Source organism: Wolffia australiana, chromosome 10 (assembly GCF_029677425.1).
Source record: "Wolffia australiana isolate 7733 chromosome 10, ASM2967742v1".
Classification (NCBI taxonomy): Eukaryota; Viridiplantae; Streptophyta; class Magnoliopsida; order Alismatales; family Araceae; genus Wolffia; species Wolffia australiana.
The window spans coordinates 1,756,691-1,781,873 of NC_135844.1; the positions used below are offsets into that span (position 1 = coordinate 1,756,691).

At 44.0% G+C, this 25,183-nt stretch overlaps 1 protein-coding gene across 1 annotated transcript; it reads right to left on the reverse strand.

Moving 5' to 3' along the window:
* Positions 1-19,351: 19,351 nt before the first annotated feature.
* LOC144708774 (flowering-promoting factor 1-like protein 4) lies at positions 19,352-19,666 on the reverse strand. The gene has a single exon (XM_078582212.1). The coding sequence runs from the start codon at positions 19,664-19,666 to the stop codon at positions 19,352-19,354; it is 315 nt and encodes a 104-aa protein (XP_078438338.1).
* Positions 19,667-25,183: the final 5,517 nt, after the last annotated feature.

Below are 25,183 nucleotides of genomic sequence, written 5' to 3' on the forward strand. Positions count from 1 at the left end.
CGAATTCACGTCACGATAGAAACACTCAAAGAGAATTTTAGGAAAATCCAAATCAAACAAATCTGATGGCGATGGAGACTTCTAGTGGAATACTGGACAGAGAACACTTCGACACCAAAAAGTTCAAGCGTACCCCGGTCACCGTAGTGCGTGAAGATGATGCGGGAAATTCTGACCAAGGCAAGACTAGGCCATTTCAGGCATTGAGCGGCCCACTAGACGATGGGATCTGGGTGTTCTGGGCGTTGTACGGCCCTGGTAGAGAGTGTAAGACCGACGAGTACAGACACGGGCGAGATGGGTGCACACAAACAGATAGGGCACGGGCCCCTCCTGGGACAGTCCTGGGGTATTCCCCTTTTGGGCGGCCCGGGGCCGGAGGCCTGGCTGGGCGGCCTAGCGACCTTTGGACAACCCTGGGCGAGCAGTCTGGGGTGGCCCTTGGGCGGCCCTGGGCAGGCGCCCTGGGGGTGGCCTAGGGGCGGCCTAGGCAGCCCTGGTCGGGGCGACCTTGGCAGCCGTGGTCAAGGTGGCCTTGGCAGCCGTGGTCAGGACGGCCTTTGGGCGGCCCCAAGTGGGCAGACTGGGGGCAGCCTTGGGCGGCCCTGGTAGGGGCGGCCTGGGCGGGCCTTGGGCGGCTCTTGGCGGCAGCCTGAGCGGCCTTGGGGCGACCCTTGGCAGGCAACCTGGGTGGTCCTTGGGCGGCCTTGGGGCGACCCTTGGCGGGCAACCTGGGCGTGGCCTAAGGGTGGCCCTAGGCGGGCAATCTATAGGGTGATAGAAAGAGAGAGAGAGAGAGAGAGAGAAGAGAGGGAGGAAGGACGAGGGGTGGAGGCAGGCCGGCGACGCGAGGCGGAGGCGGTGGCGGCGGCGGAAGCGGTGGAGGTAGGGTTGAAGAAGGGATATGGTGGCTTGGGCAGTCCTCCAAGAAGAGTTAAACAAAAACTCGATTCTTGAATAATGACTGCCTAACTATTACTTGAAACAATGGCCTATACATATAGGCCTTGGAGGAAAGAGAAAACTCGACTTAACGACGATAAATTAAAGACGAGGGGCGTGCAACGTGTCACGCCAAGGGACAATTGTGGATATGCCGTTGGCAACGTGTCATGATGCGTGAAGGAGCGTGCGTGCGTGGAGATGTGCGTGATGCTGGAGTGTTGACTTCATCCGATGACGGTTGCGGCGTGTCCGTGTCGGAAGCGTTGACTTTGATTGACTTTCGCAGCGCATCTGGTGTCGATGCATGGGCGTCCATGCCACCAAGGGCGTTGGACGGCCTTGCGCTGGGGCACCGGGCGGCCTGGTGCTTCGGGCGCCAGGCGGCCTGATGCAAGGGCTATGGGCAGAAAGGAGAAGAGAAGAGAGGGCGAGAAAGAGAGAGAGAGAGACGAAGGAAGAAGAAGAAGAAAGAGCGCGAGGGAGGCCGACGACTAAGCCAAAAGCCAAAAATAGGGTGAAAATTAAATTTTTTTTTAGCCTTGTCGGTCTAATAATTTTTGGCTATAATATAAAAAAATATAAAACTCTACTTAATATGTATAGTGATAAGGTGGCAGGTAAGGAGGCAAGTAGAATTTCAATTTTTTTTTATTTTTTTTTTTTTTTAGATTTTTTAGATTGAGAATTTGATCTTCAATGAGGATCAAGTCAAATTATTTAAGGGAATTTAGAGGAGAGAGAGAGGAGAGAAGAAATGATGAAAGAAATGAATTAATTGATCCAATTTTGATTTGATCCATCAATTGGAAGAGAGAATTAAATTAGAGAGAGTTTAAGAGGTTTTTGTTTTGTTTTTTTGGTTGGTTTAATTGAAAATTTGCTATAAAATAAAAAAAAAAAAAACTGAAATTTTTAAAACTAAATTTTTTCTTTGCAATTGAATGTTTGAATTGAATGCAAAGGTAAATCCCTCACCCTCCTCTCCCTTCCCCAATCAGGCTTAACTACATGCCGCCATCAGAGAGTGATTGAGTTCAGAAGATCAAAGACAACAAGAAACAAACAATTTAACCTAAAAAATTAAAAAGTCAAAATACAAAAAAGTAAAAAAAACCAAAATTGAGCTAAGCTCCTAGACTCCTCCAGCAGTCAGAGCTCCTTCCAAGCACCAATGAGCTCCCATCTTCCTCTCCTGATTTAGCTTTTAAACTTAGGTTATCACCATTTTTTATAGTTTAAAACTTATTTTATTATCTAATATTTATACTTTCTATTTATCTATCAATGATCTAATCTAATCTGAGAGATCTGATCATAAGATAGAAAGAGGAAAATCATATCAAATCACTCAAAAAAAAAAAATCATCTCAATCGGACTTCAGGATCAAAAGTTATTTAATTTAATTGATTTATTTATTTTTATTTTTTTTTTTTTAATTAAATTTTATTTTACGCGGTCGCTTTCTCTCATTTTTTTCGCTCTTTTTTGAATCCTCCTTTTTGAAATTGAAAAAATTTTTTGAATAAAATTGCAAAAAAGTTTTTAAAAATTGGATAATATATATCTCTCACTTCCTCCTCCGATTTCTCCTCTCCTAAAAAAATATAAATAAAAAAAATATATAAAAAAAAATGATTATAAATAGAAATTTTCGCTCCCAGAGCGATGAGAAGCGGTTTTTCCGTCTTTTTTTGCGTAAAAACGAAAAAAAAGGCCAAAAAAAAAAAAAAAAAAAATTTCTAATATAAATATTTTTCTTTTATAATATAAATATTTTTTCTCTTATAAATGCATTTCTTCTCAGAAAAAATAAATCCAAATAAAAAAAAAAAAAAAAAAAAAAAAAAAAAAATTAAAATTTTAATAAAATTCTGATAAATTTAGTTGAATCTTGTTTTAAATCTACTTTTGAATGAAAATATTTTATTTCAAAAAATTTTATATCCAAAAAAAAAATAAAAATTTCAAAAATAATCAAAAATAAAAAATAAAAATTATTAAATGAAGAAAAATTATTTTTGTATATATATTATAATAAATTTTAATAAATCAAATTTAAAAACATAAAAAAATGCATAAATAATGAAACGAACATAGGTGTTATCAACGACAACGACGGTGGCGACGGTGGCGGTAGGGGTGGAAATGGGATAGGGGAGGCTGGGCAGTCCTGCAAGAAGAGTTAAAACAAACTCAATTCTTGAATAATGACTGCCTAACTATTTCTTGAAACAATGGCCTATACATATAGGCCTTGGAGGAAAGAGAACATCCAGTTAATAAAAATAAAGACGAGGGACGTGGTTCATGTCACGTCATGGGGAAATTGTTGATCTGCCTTTGGCGACGTGTTAGGATGCGTGAAGGGGCATGCATGCGTGGAGATGTGCGTGATGCAGGTGTGTTGACTTGGTCCGGTGATGATGGCGGCATGTCCGTAGTGGAGGCGTTGACTTCGGTTGAAAGTGGCGACGCTTCTGGTATCGATGTGTTGACGTCATCGCCACCAATCGGAGTTTGGTGATGTCTTCCCCGAGGAGTTACCCAGCGAACTATCGCTGATGCGTAACATCCAGCACACGAATGATCTGATGCCCAACGCGTCATTACCGAACCTGCCCCACTACCAGTTGGAGCCACATAAATACTAGGATCTACTACGTCAGGTCCGCGAGTTTCTCGCGAAGGGCCAGATCCAAGAGAGCCTCAGCCCTTGCGCGGTGCTCGCTCTCTTAGCCCCGAAGAAGGACAGCACATGGCGCATGTGCGGCAACAGCCGTACCATCAACAAGATAATGGTCAGATACCGTTTTCCCATTCTTTGCCTCTAGGATCTCTTCGATATGATGGCTGGTGCCGCTATCTTCTTGAAAATCGATCTTCAAAGTGTCTACCATCAGGTTTGGATTCGTCCCGGGGACTAATGAAAGACCACCTTTAAGATAAAAAATGGGTTATACGAGTGGAGAGTCATGCATTCGGCCTCTCCAACACGCCAAGTACCTTAAAGCGGCTCATGAATGAGGTACTACGTGCGTTTATTGGGAGGTTTGTCATCGTCTACTTCTTCACCATCCTCATATATAGTCGCTCAATAGAGGAGCACCTCGACTATCTCAGGCAGGTTTGCACCGTCCTTCGGTGGGAACAATGATACGCACACCCTAAGAAGTGTAGCTTCCTCGCTTCAGAAGTTGCTTTTTTAGGGTTTATCGTGTTTGGCCAGGGCATTGCCGTGGATCTGGAAAAGGTTCGAGCTATCACATTGGGGCCATCACCGGCCAGCCTCCACGACGCTCGGAGCTTCATCGATCTCGCGACTTTCTACCGGCGTTTTGTACAGAACTTCTGTTCTGCCACAGCTCCCATCACCGACTGCCTCAAGGTGCAGCCATTCACTGAGAAGCAGCCATTCCAGCACGTAAAGCTCATGATGACCCTGGCGCCCGTCCTCCGCCTACCCAACGTCGGGAAGGTGTTGAAGGTTACTTATGACGCCTGAGGCGTCGGGATCGGTGGTGTCCTCAGCCAAAAAGGCCACCCCATCGAGTTCTTTAGCGAGATGTTGAACGATGACCAGCTTCTCTACTCCACATACGACAAGGAGTTGTATGCAATGGCCAAAGCGTTCAGACACTGGCAACACTACCTCCTCTCCATGGAGTTCGTACTCTTCTCAGACCATGAAGCGCTCAAATACCTGCATTCCCAGCAGAAGATGAGTGAGCGACACACGAGATGGGTCGAGTATTTGCAGAGCTACTCCGTCATCAAGCACAAGAAGGGCAAGAATAACATCGTCGCCGATGCACTTAGTCGGAGACCCCACGTGCTCAATATTACGAGGGTGAAGATCCTCAGATTCGAGACCATTCGGGAGGGATACGACAACTGCGCCGACTTTGGGCCAATCATCGCTGGAGTTTGACGAGGTCCATCCCGCGACTATCGGGACTACGTCGTCACCGATGACTTCCTGTTCTACCAGAACCGATTATGCGTGCCTGGCACGTCCTTGCGTGACTTCCTCACTTGGGAATGTCATGCCGGAGGTCTTAGTGGCCACTTCGTTCGTGAAAAGACCATCGTTGTTGTAGAATACCAATTCTACTGGCCATCGCTGAAGCGCGACATCGGGAACATCATTGCCCAATGCCGCGTCTGTTCCTTGGCCAAGCAGGCCAAGAAGAGCCTCAGGTTATACACCCTGGTACCAACGCCCAAGCGTCCCTAGGATGACATTAGTATAGGCTTCATCCTAGGACTACCCCGGACAGCACGATGACACGACTCCGTAATGGTCATTGTCGACAGGTTTTCGAAGATGCCGCACTTGTGCCGTGCGTGAAGACGTCTGATGCCACGCGGGTTGGACAGTTATTCTTTCGAGAGAATGTGCGCCTCCGCGGCCTGCCAACTTCGATCGTGTCCGACCGAGACGTGCACTTCACAAGCTACTTTGGAAGACCTTGTGGAGTCTCCTCGGCACGAAGCTCATGTTTTCAACTGTATACCACCCTCAGACAAACGGTCAGACAGAGGTAGTCAATCAAATTTTGGGCAACCTGCTTCAGTCCCTCGTAGGCGAAAACCTCGTGACATGGGATTTGATAATCCCTTGTGTCGAATTCGCATCTAACTCCTCGGTGAACCGAACCAGCAGGTAGAGTCCTTTTGAGATCGCCTATGGCCAGGCCCCTTGTCGCCCACTAGACTTAGCACACGTAGACCCTCATGTTAGGCTATAAAGGATGGTCTTGCATTGGCACGACATGTTTCCGCATTGCATCAACATATCCATGATAGTAGCACTAGACAAAATGCATTGTACAAGCAAGCTGTCGACTTGCACCGCTGACTCCGAGTCTTTGATGTGGGAGACCTTGCGATGGTAAGGCTTAGGCCGGAGAGATACACTCTCGGGACGGCTACTAAACTACATGCTCGTAGTGCCAGCTCGTTCTCGATCCTCTAAAGGGTGGGCGACAACACCTACGTCATTGAGATTCCTCCTACGTGGGGAATAAGCTCCACGTTCAACATGGGAGAGTTGGCTCCATACCGAACCCCTTCTCACCCCCTCGACCCAGCCTCTCTAGACCCAATCAGTGTGAGTGAGCTTGCTGCGACCACTCCCCCGCTTGTTTTGCCCGATTGGCAGGAGGCAATCGACTGTGTACTACAGGAGATAATTACCTATGAAGGGAACGAAGTATCGAGGAGGTTCTTGGTGCGGTGGCTAGGATGAACCAGCGCGGACGACGCTTGGATATCAGAGGAGGAGCTCTGCCGCCTTTGACTAGATCTACTCCAACTGCTGCCCTTCATCCCACCTAACTCGCCAGAGTCGAGTGCTTCCGACCCCGCGAGGATTGATGGCATAGCACAGCCCGAGCCCCCAGAAACGTCTTCAGAGACGTCACCATTGCCATCAACATCGCCGCCGGTACGCGTCGAGCCCGCCCAGCACACCAAGGAGATGGTACGCATGCCTGGATTCAAATACTTTGGGTAATGGGTACGCTATCGTGTTTTCGTTCGTCGTTTCTTTGTCGTTTACTTTTGTCATCTTATCTGAACTCCTATCCATGTTTCTCGCGTTTTCCACTTCATGTCATTCCCCATTACTCTCATACTCCCCTCCACTTATTACGGGGTTAGAACGTTCCCTTCGTCTTCCCCCTTGATTCTATTATTTCCCCTTTCTTTTCTTTCTATTTTCCTTTCTCTTTTGTTGGTTTAGGACTTGCATGTTAAGGCCCATCCAATTCCTCCCTATAAAAAGGGACCGGATGGTGCCCTAAAACTGACCCTTCACATTTTTGACTAAAGTTTCATCATCGTGAACTGTTGAGAAGAGAAGGGTCGCCGCTCATGTTCAAGGAAGGAGAAGGCAAGGGGGAGAAGAGGAAGAAGGAGAGAGGAGGAGAAAGGAAGGGAGGAAGGACAGGAAGAGATCGCCGGCACCGCTCCAGGGCTCACCAGTGGTTGCGCGCCCAGCTGCATGCCGCCACACCGATTACGCCCTTTGAGCGCGCCGACCGCCTGCGCTCTCGCGCCTAGTGTCGCTAGCACCCGCACACTCCGCGGCTTTGCCCTAGCACAAGACCGCCACTGCTCGCGAAGAGAGACGCCACCTTGGAGCTCCCTCGCGGCCTCCCTTCAGGTTCGCCGCACCACCGCCGTCCAACGCGGATCTTCGCCACCGACCGAGTTGCACCGGTCACCTCGTGCCCGCGCGTTCCACCCAACTAGGTTACCTCTGTGAGCTGCCTGACTGCCCATGCCTCTAACGCCTCTTTGGTCTGCTGCCACTACTCTGTTCTTGCGCCGATCACCCGCGCAGCACCTGCACCCGCTACAATTGTGTTGCCTGTATCCTCGCCATTGACGCTGCCGCCGCTGCACCAACTTCGCGCCTTCACGCCGGCAGACGCCACCGTGCACTCCCCTCGTTCCTGAGGCCAGTTGTTCGACTGGGCGTGCCGACCACGTCCCGCTGTAGGTGCCCGCCGTCCCTACTCTCGACCCGTTAGCTCGCACGTGGTAATTGGCACCCGCCGTGCCAACCCACCACCTGGCCACGAGCCATGCGTGCCCAAGACCGCCGGCGCCTGTCAACCGACCTGCCATGTCTGACTTCCCAGTTATCGATTGCACTGGTGCTCGTCGATGTCGTCGACACCGCATCCAAGCGTGTCACTCGCCTCCTGCTGAGCGCCCGCTCCCCGTGCGCCAACCAACCCGTCACCCACATTACCGCGTCTGGACAATGCCAAAGCCTCGAACAGCGGACGACAAACCCCGGCAAGGTACGTCCTCCTTGCCCCTTCTCTTATTTCCTCTAGTGCTTTGTCGTGTTGCCTCCACCGTGCTCAGGTTAAACGTAGGTGAGTGGGACAGGACGAGTGAAAATTCACGTATCTTGTGTGTCTTAGCGGTTTTGTACGAGTCAGACTTGCCCGTCCCGTGTGAGAAAAACCTGGCAGAATCAAATCCCGTATGGCGCCGTAGCATCCTCGACCCTTCCAGACGAGATTGAGAGGTCTACCATCCGTCGCTGGGCGACTCCGTCGGCTTCTTGGGGGTTGGACCTCATCGCTTGTCGGCACTTGCACGTACCATACGAAGACTTGGATCGCATTCCATCATAGATCCTTATCATAGGGTTCACCGTCGGACGAGGATCCCCATCGTAGTCGGACAATGGTCTCCTTATTGACACCAAGCCCACCCGCTCGGTGACGGTCGGTCGACGTCCCAATGATGTCCTGCATCATTTATTGTTGGGACGTCGACCGCTAATGGTCTCCTTCTTTTTACCACAATATAAGTTAACAGACCCAAAATTTTTATTTAGAACTGGTCACAACAATAAGGAAGCTATATCCCGAATCAAAGTGACAACACTATTGAATATGGAATCCCAAATCGTCCTCGTAGAAATCTGATCATCTAAAGGAGCAAGAAAACACACAAACTAGTTGTATCATCCAACCTTTTAGGCACAAATGATAACTTTAGAAATGTTTCATAAAATTTGAATCTATCTTACGATATCAAACCAATGGCCATTGGGCTAATGAATAAAAATGTAGGATGAGCTGTGATAAGCCTAATAATGGTGTGATTAAATGCAAGTTTAATCATGTCGTTTGGATTTAAGCTTATACATAAATTACCAAACTCCCTTTCTCAAAATAGAAATTATAGAATGAGAAATGGGTCAATCCACAAGGAGGCCACTGTCCTCGAAATCTGAATCTATTTTATAGTTATAGGTGCTAGAAGTTGTATGAAGGAATTTAATGCCTAATAAATAGAGAGAGGATACTAAAAGAGAGAGGGGATCGGGAATCTGAACCTTCTCCTGAAGATTCAGATCATCTGAATGAATGATGAGAGTGATTGTTGTGTCTTGGGCTTGGTCCACTCAAACGGATGGATACCTAAGTGAAGAAATGGATGGAAAGAAATCCTAACCCATCTTGATCTTGATTCTCCCTTGGGGAGAGCAATATCTAGAAGGGAAACCGAATATATGTTAAACAAGATGTAGGCACTGAAATATTCAATCTAATTGAGATCCTAGCAATGGTAAATGACCTTTCTAATTTGTTTTTTATTTTAGATTGCACTTTTGAACTAAGCTGATTGATGGGGGTCCATCAAGCCTTAAGGAGTTATCTCCCTTGTTTTTCTTTCGTTTATTTGTTTTCTATTTGCTTGTGGGTCTTTTCATCTTCCATAACTGATTTGGCTCTCTCCTTCCCTATAAAAGGAAGGGTGCCCATTGTAATGGATACCAAGAAGAATTGAAAATTCGAGATTGAACTGTTTTCCACAATGTAGTTAGTCCCTTTGTCCTTTGAGTTTTAGGCATTTTAGGAGTATTTTTTTGAGAGATTTTAATCTATTTTTGGAAGTTGGGCAAAATTGCGATTTTGCCATCGAGGATTTGGGCGTTAGGGCTTGCTTCTGTTCCCGTCGTCGGAGCTCCGTCGCCGACTCTGCCGGCGCCGCCAGCTTTGCCGCATCCGTGGCCTGGGGCTTCCTCAACCGCGGTCATCAGGTGCCTCCCTGCGCCCTGGTCATCCTCCGCTGCTCCTGGCCTCTCCAGCCGCCACCGAGCCTCCACGAGCCGCTGCGACCACTTCAGGTCCCCACGGACGCATCTGGTCGCCCAAGCCACCACGGTGACTTCGGATGGTCTCCGACTGCATCCACGGTCACTCCCGCCGTCTGTGACCTTCTCCGCCTGTCGTTGGTCGCCCCCGACCGCCATGGATCTCTCTGGCCGCCACGGCCCCTCCCTCCGGCCGCGTCAGCTGCCGTCTTGGTCCTTCGACTGGCCGACGGTCTGTTCTGGCCGACCCAAGTCCGCCCTCGTCTGCCTACCACAACCGCAGCGTCGCCCTCCGATGCTCCGGCGGCCTCTCTAATCGTGTACGGCCGCCAATGGCCGCCCCAGCCGTCGCGGCCGCCCGACCGCCAAGGCCGCCTCCGACCGCCACGGCCCCCGCGGCTGTCGCGGCTTCCACTATCGCCACGGCCGCCTGGCCGCCCTCGGCCTTCTCTACGGCCGTCCGCTCGGCCAACCGGCCGCCCACAGCCGCCTGCTGGCAGCTGGGCCTGCCCTCGTCCATGCCCACTCGGGGCTCTCCGGTGGCGTCTGGCCTTCCGACGGCCCCCAATCTCTCCGGCCCGAGCCAGCCGTCACGGGCCGCCCGACCAAGACCTCCTCCTCCGATCGACTACCCGTGCCTCTGCCGCCCTCCTCCGCACTGACTGCCCTCTCTCTGCTGCCCCGGCCGACCCCGATCTCCTCTGCCTGCTTTGCCCCATTACTGGCTCGAACCCCTCCAGTCATCTTGATTCGCCCCGTCGAGACCACTCCGGGACGAATCTAGAAGAATCGAGACCTTCGGTTCTTGGTGGTCGTCGCCAACATTTCTTCGTCGAGATCACTTCGAGGACTTGTTGACGATCCGCCGCCGCCGATACCCTCGCCCGTTACCGTCCATTCGTAGTTACCTAGAACCCTATTAGGTTGAGCGGAAGTTAGTTACCGCCATCGTAGTTAGTAGGGCCTTCGTAGTCCGCCGATCGAATGTAGAGGCAGCCGCCTTATGCTGCTACTCCATCCGTAGCCACTTACCCGTTACTCCGGTCTCCTAGATGAGCCTCAGAGGAGACAGACATTGGATGACACGCCGCCGCCTGTTTACCTCTGCAAGTAGATGATCGCAGTAGGCTATACAGCCGCCGCTCCGCACCGACGACGCTTTTCTTTGCAGTTCGATAACAGAACGAAGTCGGGCCCACTCCGCAACCACCGTCGAAGCGTCCGCCTCGTGCTGCCGCTCCGCCGCTTACCTCCACTCCTTGTGATGTTTACGCGCGCCGCTCAATCCCGGCAGGTCGTGTTACATCACTGATGCTCTCCCCATAATAAACCCTCTGAGAGCATGAATATTTTCATCATGCTTGGCGTTTTTGGTATGAAACAAGAGGAAGATAAGTGGGGAATAAGAAACTCACCAGATTAGCTTGATAACTGCAAAGTAAATTGAGTTCAAAAGCTTATTGTCTCCTTCCTGGCCAACTATGTTTGTGAAAGTTCAAAGTAGTTTTTCCCTTCTGTTATTATTTTACATATCCCTCTAGCGGATGGAAACAGCCTGAAAATACAAAACTACCCACAAATTTTCAGGTCAATCTGACAGTTGGATCTCAAGGTATCAAGGTTTCAATTTTGTGAATCATGGCAATCCGAACTCTTCCTTTTCCCTCTCCCCCAATTGTCGCGAGCTCATCTTGCCTTCAATGTTAAGAAAAAACCTCTCTAAAAATATGGTATTAGAAACTGCGAGGAAATATGGAAAAATTCCATAAAGATTAGGAAACATCATTATTTATTGCAAATAAGTAGTCTTAGCCTCCTAAAACAAATTTTGTCACGAATCTAGCGTCCAATATATATTTAAAAATTCTAAAAAATATTGCAAATTCATAAATTCTCACTTAAGGGAATTTGATTAAGTTGAAGGCATGACAACATGCAAATATGGACTTGTACATGCAGATATTTGTATTGTTTCTATAATGCATGATATTTCTATTATATTGTTTGCAAGTTGACAATAGACCAGTCAATTTCGGGAATTGATTGCCCATCAATGTACCCTTTAAGGTCTTAAAAAAAACAGTATTAATAATTTCCGTAGATGGAAAATACAGAATACATACCATGCCTTTCTAAAACTAATACTCCCAAGTCCCATGTGAAACATTATAGGCTTTGCTCCTTTAAATTTCATCATATCTAATAAGAAATGTAGGATCTCTAGTATATATAAGAAGTGCCATTGTATTTCGGGTGATATACATTTACATTTTTAAATATATACAACCAAAAGCTCCAACCACCGTGGCACACTAATAGGCTTAGTCTAATTTGGTCTTTGGCAGAGTATGACAGTTCGAGTCTGGTCTGGATTTCGAGCAACAAAAGAAAACTTAACAAAATATTGATCTACATTGTAAATGGGATTATCTGGGTATGCTCTAGTCTGGTTCAGTGTTGTTGACCTGTCAATGCCCAAATCATATAATAAAGGCATAAAAAACATAGAATGGAAGAAGAAAATAATTATACTAGTAAAAAGAAGAAATAAACAATGACAAAGCGGAACGAAAAAAAAAACATAGTAATAAAAGAATAATAGAAGAAGAAGAATATCAAAAATATCAAACCACTAAGAGGAATTAAAGAAAAAAAAGAAAGAGAATAATAAAAATGGAGGAAGAAGATATAATGAAATGAAGAACACAAAAAAAGAGTAAGAGTGTTCGATTAATAAAATGGGGTAAAATAGTAAATAAACACAATGAGATTAAAATAAAAACTATGAAGCAAAGAAAATGAAGATAAATATGATGATAATAATAAAGATACATTATAGCACTAACAATATATAATTTTGGAGAAGAGAAGACGAGAGGAATCGGACAATGATAGTGTAAGAACAGTTGGAAGGTGGAAGAAACAATTATACCAACTACAAATGAAAAATAAGATAAAACCTCCATAAAGAGGGGTGGCCCAAGAAACTTGAGGAGTAGACCAGCATTCTAAGAGGAAATGGTGAGAAAGAACTGTGGGATTCACCCTCAAACTGGATCCCAACCGTTCGACCGACCTACTGTCAAATGACAAAGCAACCAATCGAAGTTCTGACCGATTAGATTGATCCTGGTCCCAGTCATCACTCCGATAAGTGATATACCCTGACTGCCATTTTTCACTACACACAAATGGCTAGAAATTGCTGATTAACGATGCAGGTGTATCATATACAAATCAAAATGAACAAATTGATTGAACACAAGGTTTATCCTATTGAACATAGAAGTCACGAGGACATTAGTTGTATGAAAACAATGGCCTTTTTCCGCCAAACAAATAGCGAACGGACTACAGCAGCATGACAAGATGACCAAGAGGAAACCCCACGCACTTCAACAGTTCACCTATGTTAATGATCTTTTGTGCAAAAAAGAGGCAAACGTGTGTGTTCAACTATGCTCACACGCAACAAGGTGAGATGAGATAAGACACAGCCAACAAACAGAAGGGAGAAAAACTCAGCCTCCCAAAATCAGATGATGAATGTTCAGAATATAGGTCCAACATTGCATGGACCAAAGAAGTAAAAAAAACACGTTCCACAATTGGACCGACCAAAAAGAAGATCTACTTTTGGTGTTCCCTCACAAACACCCGGTTCCAAAGGGATATTATGTCACCCCCAACGTTTCTCTAACTCTCCCATTAGCTTAGCTTCAACCTTCAAAGTTTGTTATTTGATGCACTTTGATGCCTGATTCTCGCTAGGTTTGGCACAAGGATACCCATAAGGATCCATCATGCTTGTGGTGAGTACCTCTATTAAGCTCCTGAAGAACTTTAAGAGACGCCCTTTTCTAGAAGACTTCTACAGCCCTCTATAACATCTAGAGGTACCTACAAATTTCCAGTAGTACCAATTAGCTTATAGAATAATCCGGAAGACTCGAAAAGACCATAAGATTTGAGAACCATACGGCAGGTTCTAAAACCATCGCGAAAGTCAGTGGACAAATCTATAAGAGACCAGAAAACCGAAGGACATTCAGAAAGCTCGAGGATCATTCCTGGAGAAGTTGTAGTTAAATGTTCCAGAAATCAGAGTTTAGATACTTATAGGTGTATTTAGTGCTCGAAGTAGGCGGAAAAAAATTTATAGTAACGTTAATATACGAGTGGAACAGAACGTAACTAGACGACAAAGTGATATTTTCACGGAGCGATACATCAGATGATAAAAATAGAAAGGTTGTGTTTTCTATATGTAGAAGATTCCCTGATAGTTTGTTGTAACTCGTTGAAGAGAAACAACGACCCAAGACGCTACGGTGAAATGCAGAATCAACTCGGACGTGATAACTGCGTCGGCGTATAGAGACAGGAAACAAGAACCTCTTTACATCACCGGCGTGACGTCAACGTGCAAGGCTCTTGGTGCAGGGCAACGACTTCTCGTAGGGTGCTGCAGAGCAACTCCTCAAACTCCCAAGACAAGGGAGCGGCCACCAAGGAGTGATGAAGACAAACCAAAGGAGAGAGAGAGAGGAGAAGAGAGGAAGAGACAAGAAGAATGAACAGAAAACTCATATGCCTTGCATTTCAGAATAGATTTGCCCTCTATATATAGAGGGCCAATTACAGTTTCAGGGAATTTGAAAGGTCTGGAATATGAAAAGCCAAGAGCCTTTTCATATTCTCCAAAGAAGCCTCTTCATATTCCCACAAAGAGACAAGAGGAGGGGGGTTAAAACTTTTCAACTCCCCCTTCCTTTATTGGGGTTTGACTAGTAAAGCCCTCCCCCTTCACATTCCCGTAATGGGGGGGCTGACACACCCCAACAAACTCCACCTTGGCAGACATCCCAGTCGCGCTAGGTGTTCTTGTCGCTTTCCCACGTCGCAGGCGCTCCACCTCCATCAAGGTACCTGCAACATGCACCAAGTCCAAACAATGTTTGAACTTATCCAGCGTGACAACCTTCGTCAACATGTCTGCGGCATTCTCCTCCGTGTGCACCTTCTGAAGGATAATCTCCTCAAAATTCAACAGCTCCCGGATCTTGTGATACCGCACGTCAATGTGCTTCGACCGTGCATGGTAGACCTGATTCTTTGCCAAGCAAATGGCACTCTGACTGTCACATAACAGAGGAACTCCACCTTGAGCAATGCTGAGTTCTTTGAACAAACCCTTCAGCCACAAGGCTTCCTTAGCAGCTTCCGTGGCCGCCATGTACTCCGCCTCCGTTGTAGACAATGCCACAGTTGACTGGAGTGTTGACTTCCAGCTCACAGGTCCACCGGCCACAGTAAACACATAACCGGTCGTGGATCTTCGATTGTCTCCATCTCCTGCAAACAAAGCAATAGTCACATAATCCTCCAGACGTGCAGGCGGCCTCGTCTCCCGCCTCGCCCGCCTAACAGCAATGCTCTCAGAATTCTCTGTGGCCTCATCAGCTGATTCTCCACCATCAGCTGAACTGGGTGGAATCTGCACATTCTCCACCTCCACCCAAGTCCTCTCTTGGACATTGCCACCACCTGAATTCTGATCTCCCTGCTCATTGGAAGGCTTCACCATGTGATTTTCGTCAAAAACCACATCCCTGTTGAACACAATCTTTTGCACTTCCGGATCCCAAAGCCGATAGCCTTTCACTTCGTCGCTATACCCCAAGAAAATGCACTTCTTGGACTTTGGATCAAGCTTTGACATGTCATCAGCAGGTGTAAGGACATAACCTGGACATCCAAAAACACGCAACAAGGAGTAGTCCACAGGTTTTCCAGTCCATACCTCTTCAGCCACCTTCCCGTCAAGAGCAGAATTTGGTGACCTATTCACCAAGTACGCCGCCATCTGAACTGCCTCTGCCCAGAACTCCTTGGGCAATTCAGCATTCAACTGCAAATACCTTGCTCTCTCCGCAATGGTGCGGTTCATGCGTTCTGCAACGCCATTCTGCTGAGGGGTCTTCTTCACCGTAAAGTGACGCCGAATGCCATGCTCTACGCAGAACTGATCAAATTCAGAATTCTTAAATTCCGTACCATTGTCAATCCGCAAGACCTTGATCTTCCTCCCCGTTTGGTTCTCAACTCTTGCACACCAAGTCTTGAACCGTGAGAAAACGTCCGACTTGTGCTTCAAGAAGTAAACCCAAACTTTCTTGGAAAAATCATCAACAAACGTTAGAAAATACCGAGCACCTCCACGGCTCATCACGTCAACGGGCCCCCAAACATCAGGATGGATGTAATCCATGACACCGCTAGTATCATGTTTTGCCGCCTTGAACGTCACCCGGCACTGTTTGCCCATGACACAGTACTTGCAAAAGTCCAATTTGCAAGACCTCACGCCGGGTAGCAGACCTCGTGCATGTAGCTTCTGCATGCCGGCTTCACTCATGTGGCCCAAGCGCAAGTGCCACAAGAGTGTGTAGTCCGTCCTTGGCTCCCGTGGTGTAGCAACTGCAGCTCCACCGATCATAGTGCTCCCTTCAAGCTTGTAAATGTTGGCTCGTAGACGTGCCCCCTTCATCACAACGAGCGCTCCTTTACAAACTTTCAATACTCCGTCCGCGGCCTTGAGTGTGCAGCCATTCGCCTCCAAGTACCCGAGCGAAATCAAAATTTTCCGTAGATCCGACACGTGCCGCACATTACCCAGCATTCTGATTGCTCCATCGAACATCCGGATCTTCACCGTTCCAACGCCAACAATCTTGCAAGGAGCATCGTTCCCCATAGAAACAACTCCTGAAGCACTTGCATAAGAGTGAAACCAGTCAGCGTGAGGGCATAAATGGTAGGAGCAGCCAGAATCCAAAATCCACGAGTCTACTAATTCATCAGCCGCGACCAAGGCAGAGTAGACGTCTCCGTCGCTACCCTCCTCAACCCTCGCGACATTAGCAGTGCTCGTCTCTTTTGCATCCATCTTCCCATTCTTCAACTTTGGACAATCTCTCCGAAGATGTCCTTTCTCGTGACACTTGTGGCATGTCACGCTCTTCAACCAATTGGTCCGAGACTTGGACCGATGGTTCTTCTCTCCCGACTTCCCCTTCTCCTTCTGCCGTCCACGTTCCTTCCCGTTCTTCACGTAGAGTGCCTCGCCATGGGTATCTTCAGCTCCTTTCTTCCGCTGATAATACTCCATCAAGGTTGTAATAACCTCCTCAAGACCTGGCGCTTTGCTTCCATGCAACAAGGTCGTCACGAGGTGATAAATCGACTCGGGAAGAGAAACCAGCAGAAATATCACTTTGTTCTCGTCAGAGAACACCTCCTCAATCTTCATCAGATCTGTAATCAACTGATTAAAACAATCAATGTGAACAGATAAATCAGCCATTCGTAGCCCGAACAATCTTCTCTTCAACGCCAACTTGCTCATCATCGACTTTGATGCAAAGCGCTTCGCCAACTTATCCCAAATCGCCGCGGGATCCTTGTCGCCGAGAACATGATAAAGAGCACTATCGGACAAGCATGATCGAATCGTGCTCGCGGCCTTCTGCTGATAATTGTGCCAATCCGCTGCCGTAACATTATCATGCTTCGGCCCGTCCAAGGTCAACGTCAAATCCTGCTGGATCAACAGATCGTACACCCGCTGCTGCCACAAGTTAAAGTTCGACGAGCCGTCTAGCTTCTCAACATCAAAACGAGATGAAGACGACGTCATTTCAAATCCGAGTAAAACAACCTGGCTCTGATACCACTTGTTGTAACTCGTTTAAGAGAAACAACGACCCAAGACGCTACGGTGAAATGCGGAATCAACTCGGACGTGATAACTGTGTCGGCGTATAGAGACAGGAAACAAGAACCTCTTTACATCACCGGCGTGACGTCAACGTGCAAGGCTCTTGGTGCAGGGCAACGACTTCTCGTAGGGTGCTGCAGAGCAACTCCTCAAACTCCCAAGACAAGGGAGCGGCCACCAAGGAGTGATGAAGACAAACCAAAGGAGAGAGAGAGGAGAAGAGAGGAAGAGACAAGAAGAATGAACAGAAAACTCATATGCCTTGCATTTCAGAATAGATTTGCCCTCTATATATAGAAGGCCAATTACAGTTCAATTTGGCTTGACCTCCGCGAAGTCTGCCTCGTTCCTGACTACTTGACCTCTCAAATGGACCCTGGGCAGATTCTGCGTTCCAACTCAGTGTCGCTTGGTACAGTTGTTGTGACTCATCTTGGGAAAAAGTTAAATGCCAAAAAGTTTGTGCCTGAAGAACTGCTACCACACGTGCGTTAAAATTTTTCATCTGCTTCTAAACAGCGGAGACTTCTGCATGTCTCTTTTTTTGAGGTTCTATGGAAGAGATTTTGGAACTTCAGGGGGAAGTAGCTGGATTTCTAACTTCTTACTTCCGCACTATAATCGTCTTAATTCCTAGAAACAGATCCTATTTGAAAGTAGGTGCATGGTTTGACGTTGATTGACATTCTGCAAAACCTGGACATCATCTCGTCGTGTAACGCCTGAGTGCTCTTCGGTTTTAAAGATGAAGTCGGTAGATTCTAAGGCACTGAGCTATAAGACGTAGGATACAGATATCATAAAAATCAAGTCAATGATACGGATTGTTACGTTTGCAAGATACATAGGTGACTAATGCATACGTTCAGGAGTATATGGACTAAAAGTCCAAAGAGGTAGACATCTAAGTTGCTGTATAGACAGATGGGTAGACAAATCAACACAACCGTAAGAGACGCCAAAAACGTTTACAAGCTAGAGTTAGCTTCATAAAAGGGTAGAATGAAAGATGGCAGGTATTGTTAGATCCGCAGAAGGCTAGCCCTGATCTTTGAGGATGATGAAGAATGTACATGAATTAAAATGAATGTAAAACATACCTCGACGCTTCACATCTTCTCTTTGTCTAATCGAACAGTCTAGAGGCGAGACCATTTGGATCAATACAGGATGACTTGTGAAGTCTCCCCACGTAATGGGATGCCTAGGAGAAAAGTCAATTGCCTAATGAACCAAGGACCTGAACCATATTTATTGAAAGAGGTGATATTAAATCCTTTTTAGTTTAAATTAATTCATCCCATTAGTATCATTAAGAGAAACTCAGCGTCTACTCATTTAATAACCATACTTATTGTTATAATTGTCTTTATCCCGTCATTATGATTAAGTGAATCACATTAATTGGGATTAGTAATTGATAGCTTAACAATATGCAATTATATATATATATATATATATATATATATATATATATATATATATATATATATATATATATATATATATATATATATATTAGTGTCCATGGATTAAGAAATTAATGTAGCGGGGACAGCTTAAATCCGAAAAAAAACAGCGATGTGTAGTACATGAGACACAGTTCAATAGACAGATGAACAGGTAAGCCAGTAAACAAAAAAGTGAACAGACGGACAGATGAAGGTAACATATACGTAAACTCTGTTGATAGACTGCCAAGTCGAATGCGTAGATGACGAAAAACAAAAGAGATAAATCAACGAATCGATTGATCCAGAAGATAAATGTTTGTAGATAGAAACTACGTTGACTAACCTGTTTATTGATTGCACGAACTGAAAAAATGACATTTGGAGTTCAAGAGGACGGGACGAAAGAAAGTGAAGCGGAAATATGACCCCCATCTCTCGTCACTAAGGCGAGGCCTCAGGGATTCGTTGAGAAAGATAATGACACCACATTTGTATTTCTTTTGTCCGAGATAACAAACGACACAAAGGTGATAAAAGAAAGCGATTTAGGCGTCTCTCACTAAGAAAACATAGCGGGTCTTGACGGCGATGTCATACATGTGCATGGATCTGATCTTGGCAAAATCACGGGGCACGGAGATCAGCAGGACGGAGGACGCGCTCTGGTGGAACTGAATAAAATCCGGGTCGTTGAGAGGATATCGGACCCATCCAAGGATGTTGAGCTTCTCCTCAAGCATCTCTTGTGAAGTGATGACTTCGTACGTTGGTGAATAAACGAGCACGGTCCTCCTCCCGGGTTCTTTTTGGGGCTGCACCAGCCTTGCTACACCGTCCTTGAACACCCAAACACCAGCCATATCGTTCCCAAGGGGTACCCAGAACCAACCAAAGGTCACGGCGCGGTGATTATGCCAGAATGGGTAGAGTATGTGCGCACAGGAAGTCGTATCTGCCTATATTTCCCAACTTTTACTCCCAATTCTGTAGCCAGAACTCATGATTCTGTCTTATCCCTCGTGACAGATTATTCTATAATCTCGGTGACCCGAACTCAGTTGTCCAGATGTCCGGCACAGAGGACGAGCTACCAGTTAGAAGACATGAATTGTTTACTGATGTTCCAACATGTTCATGCCTCTCAAGTACTGTGAGACCAAGTGTGATTCTTGTAAGGGATACTGTTTCCAAGACAGTGACTTACTTTACGTTTCGGATCTTACCTATAACAAATTACTAGATATAATAAGACAAGAAAAACCTGCATTCCACGTGTAAGTTTTGGTCACATCTTTTCTTAGATTCGTTTATTTCTCTTTTATATCCAGTAAAAATCTGTGCCCATTCATTTATTTTGTATCAAAAAGAGCACAGAGCGGAATGATAGTGTTACTCTCCATTACAATCAAAACTAATAACTATAACATTCGTGTGTTCAATTCAATACTTAAATGTGGGCAAAATGTTTTGAAGACATTGTCAAAGCTGGATCTTCTTTTGTATTGGAAGTCACGACTGTGATCTAAAATCTTTATCCCGAGAGATATTTTATATCTGGATTACAGCGTTCCCGACATATCCTTCTTTACTTTACGTGTCAATAAGAAGGGCTTCTTGTGGTGTAATAAATCACAGATATTATCATCATTAATAAACTTATTCCAACACATCCAATCTATGTAGTTTAGATGTTTGTTTTTACAAAAACCTTTTAGCTGACCATAATGATTAATCAAAATAATGAAAACAATCAGACTAATACTTAATCTGATTTCATGCTACTCCCAGATTTTCTTGTTTGTAATGAATCAAATAGTAGGTGCTGAATGACATGCTTGAGTGAACTGTTTAATGACTATAAATATTTAAATTTATTATTTAAACATAATTTAGCAATTAATTCATGAAGTTGGCCTAAATTAGTAGTTGAGTATTTATAAGTATTCTTTTAGACAAACCCCACATGACTCTATGAGTCACATTGAACGAATCTCGCTTCTCTGTTAGAGTTTTTGACATTTTGAGGTTTAAGTCTCATTTGAGGATTATTGGGCTAAGGAAAAGAGGTTCAAGAAGTCCCAACAACGTTCAGAACTCAAGGAGTGGCCGAGAGTTATAGCTTGCATGACTTTAATGAGCCTTTAACTCATTAAGGCCAAATCTTCAAAAAAGGGCAAGCTAAGTGAGCAACCATAATGAGGAGCAATCAGAGGACTCAAACCTGATTGTAGGACACCTCTTCACCAGGATTGAGGCTGCATAAAAGATCTGTACCATTCAAGGCTTTGGGAGATCCAAGGGTCACCATTTCTCTCTCTTCCCTGTATAAACCCTTCGTAATCAAATGTAATACTCACTCTTGTTTTAATCTAAATCCAAGATTTAGTGGCATGTGTGCAATTGTTATTGAGTCCTCTAACCTTTAGTGAGAGTTGGGTAGAGCAGGGGCATTCCAGAGCAAGAGCTGCTGGAAAAGTGGAAGAGTCTTTGATCGCCTTGGGCCTTGGCGGGTGTGACAAAGAGGTTCAATCACTATTTCTTTCTCTCGTCCTTTTCTATTCACCTTTATCTGCAGATTAGTCTTGTAGCAGCTAGCCAACATCCAGGCGGTTCCAACGCCTCCAACTTCTAGACGGTTAATTTTTTTTTATTTATGTTTATTTTATTTTCAAATTCAAATAATTTACTAAAAATCTAAAAAATGCCCAAAAATCTTACTTTGTCTAAAATTTCCTTCTAGCATTAATTTTTATCTGGATAAAACTTCTTGTCGTAATTTTAGCAAATCTAGTTACTTCTCTTTGTAGGTAATAAATTTTAAGTATGAAAAAAACTTATGCAAATCTACGAAAAAAAAGTATTTTTAAACTAAAAATTCACTAACTATTAACTTGCTCTCTGAGGTCGACCCTTACTCTCCCTGGGTTAGTAAGGTTTGTAAATATTGTTGTTTTAATTCAGATTACCTAAACGACTATAATTAGTGATTACTCAATCATTAATCCACCCTAAAACCTGACTTATCAGTTAGTTTTTTAGAAGATTTCTGAAATCCAATTTCATAACAATTTGAATCATATAAGCCAGCTATTGTACGCGTTGGGCTGATTAACCTATGATAGCATACTCTAGCAATCAAATAGCACATTGATTTTTATAATATATTCACAGTTCACTGAATTATTTTTTGAACAAATAATAGATTTAGAAATACTTATGATAACCTTTTTTAGAAATATGTTGCACCGTTGTGGTCTAAAATATCCATAATTTTTTTATTATTATATTTAATATATTAGATAAATAAAGAAGTCATTTTGAGGGTCTGTTTTCATATATTTTCAGCAATTGATTTACATACTCAAGTCTATCAGGGATGTCGATAATAGTAGACTAATAAAGATTAGATCTTTCAGATATGATGTCAGTATATCCGTGTTTGGTTTGATGACATTGTGTGGATCAACAGGTTTTCTGTCTCTGCTTCATTGCCCATGTTATACATCAGTACAGTTTTCTTCTGTGTGTTTTATATACTTTAAAACTGGAATATTTAATTATCGTGCATGATCAATCAAGTATTGAAATGATTAGTTAAATTGTATTATACTCTTGCTTAGGATTAATACTTGGCGGCGTGTCGAGCAAAAAACATTGGCAGCATGAATGTTGTAGTTTGATGTAAGATTGCACAATAAAATACGTTTAGAGCCAGGCGAGATGGATAATCAGAACTATAAATTAAGATTTATGGAGCAGTATGCATATCACAATCTGTGTGAATATTCTATTCTAGCCCGAGATTGTTTAATTCTATAGTTGCAAATAGTAAATGGTTAGTTAAATTAATCATTTGAGCTGGATAAATTTTTGGATGAACACAGTATGAACATCAACTACAGATATAGTAGAAACATAATGTGCTGGCCATTATATTTCAGTTAACTTAATTTGACACCTTATGCTTAAATGTTAAAGTCTGAGCATACTGGCCAAATGTTCAAAAGTGACTACCCTATTGAGCTCGCATTAGACATTAGTCTATTATCCACAAATAAATAATATGGGTGGAGAGCTTATTCTCATGTGATATAGCATTACATATGGCAGAGATGAGTATTGAGCATTTTAAAAGTCATTACTAGTTCAATTTTCATAACAAATGACCCTTTTCCTTTTCTCCCAATTTTGTTATTGACTTGGTCTCATATTTCATATTTTTTATGTCAAGATGAACATTCTGAAACACTTTACTGAACATGTTAAAGATGCTGGCCACCACAAATCGCCAACTATTCTTTGTTGGGTTGACCGGCAAAAATAAGGCACTAACGTTTACTTTACGCGAAGAAAAAGAAAAAAATGCACGGGAAATCAATTGCAGTGGATGGCGTATTAAAAATGTATTTAGCCTGTAAGCCAATCTTGTGGTGGAGATTCCTTGATACAGTGTGTCATTGTAGAGCATGGTTGATTATCAGGATGAAATGCATGGATACATAATCCACCTATAAATTAAAGTAAGTTCAAAATTGAAATGTCACTAGTCCTAAAGCATTTATTTGAAAATAATTCCAATTAAATGGATTTCTAGAATCATATTGAAATGTGAAGATAGAAAAGGGTTTTATAAGCATATTACGGATATATGGTCAATCATGTAGCAATTTCTGTAAGCATATTATGGATAGATAGTGGGCTCTCGTGGAGAAATGAGATCGCTGAATTAATCCATGAAAAACATAAATGGTGTTAAACTAATCTTCAAAAGAGTTTGGTTCACATTACATCTATGAATAACATATATGCATGGGAGACACCAAATAAGTATTAGACATGGTTGGCCATACTTTACATACAAAATAGAATTTCCTATAGGCAGTACAACAATAAGCTTTTGAGAATTGTTATGTTACAAAATGTGATTTTTCCCAATGGGTATGATAGCTGATGACTGAATAAAAATGATGGGATGAAGTCGTTGGCCAAGACAATGGGCTATCAAACCTGAACTTTCCTGATTTATGAAAAACTTAGTGCTCACTCGAATATCCAATTCATCTCTTACTGTTTACCTTTCCCTAGCTAACTTAAAAGTGCAGGAAAGGTTACTAGGCTATGATAGTCTTTCATTAGAGTCATATAGGGTCATAGCAAATGATGTTTTTGAGATAGGAATATGTACTGTGTGTTTAGTTATTTATTAGTAATATGTTCTCCACTAAAGAATATATCCTTTATTGGGGAAAGCTCATTATAAAATTCACCCAATTAAGAAATACTTAGGTGTGCACCCTTCTTCTCCTCTCTATATACTCTAAAATAAGTGGACTGGTGTAATATGATAATATAGTAATAACAAGGGTCGAAAACATGGACAATAACATGTAAATTTTGAGTTCAACAAGTACTCCTTTGACTAACTCGTAGGTCAAATATGGTGGATTCCATCACCCCATGTGTGTTGGGTTCTTGGGCCTTGAGGTGGATCAAAAACTCTAAAATATCCACAGTGGAAGACTAAAATGTAATCATTATGGCACAAACAGAACATGATATGAATAACCGGGGAACCGATGACATCTATGATTGTTTTTCCTCGAGAGAGACAAGTCAAGCTGCTCATGTGTGCAACCTATAGGTGTGCCGACGTGATCCTTGATCCCTCAGATATCCTCCTCCACATTCACAAGCTCCATTCACCTCCTGTCATGGTGGGCACGTCATCCCAGTGGTGTGGAAATGGAGAGGAGATAGGGGACAAGGGATAAGACGAAGAGGTCTCTTGAACAATTCTTGCACGGGTTGGTTTCCTTAAGGGCCTTTGCCTATTTTTAGTTAATGGGCATTTATACAAAAATCAATAAACACTAAATATAACTTACACATCTGAAATACCATTGCTGTGCGGCCCTTCAGGCCCGCTATTACTGTAGTTGACATCCATGGACAAAAATAGTTAACTATAATACCATATGGGTTAATTAATATCAAGATATCTTCACCCATTTGGTAAGTAGAGCCTCCAACACGTGCCATGCCAAGCTACACTTAGTGATCTGGACCATACAAAGAAGTGTTTCTTAATTGTCTCATGCAACCTGTCCATAATCGGTTACACTGTACGTATATTCACTCGTCCACGTGGTACTCCTATGATGGCTTAGGGTATGCTCAACTGTCAAACCGTAACTGGTCATTTGTGTTAGTATCAGTGCATTAAGAAATGACTAGAGAACTCCATTGCATCATTTCACTACTATCATTCCAAAGTTCATCGCATCATCTTCCTGGATTTGCCTCCACTTATACCAAGGCTGGAAAATTCCATATTGCTTGTTACATTTTATTTCTGAAATTCTTGGTCCACCTAGACT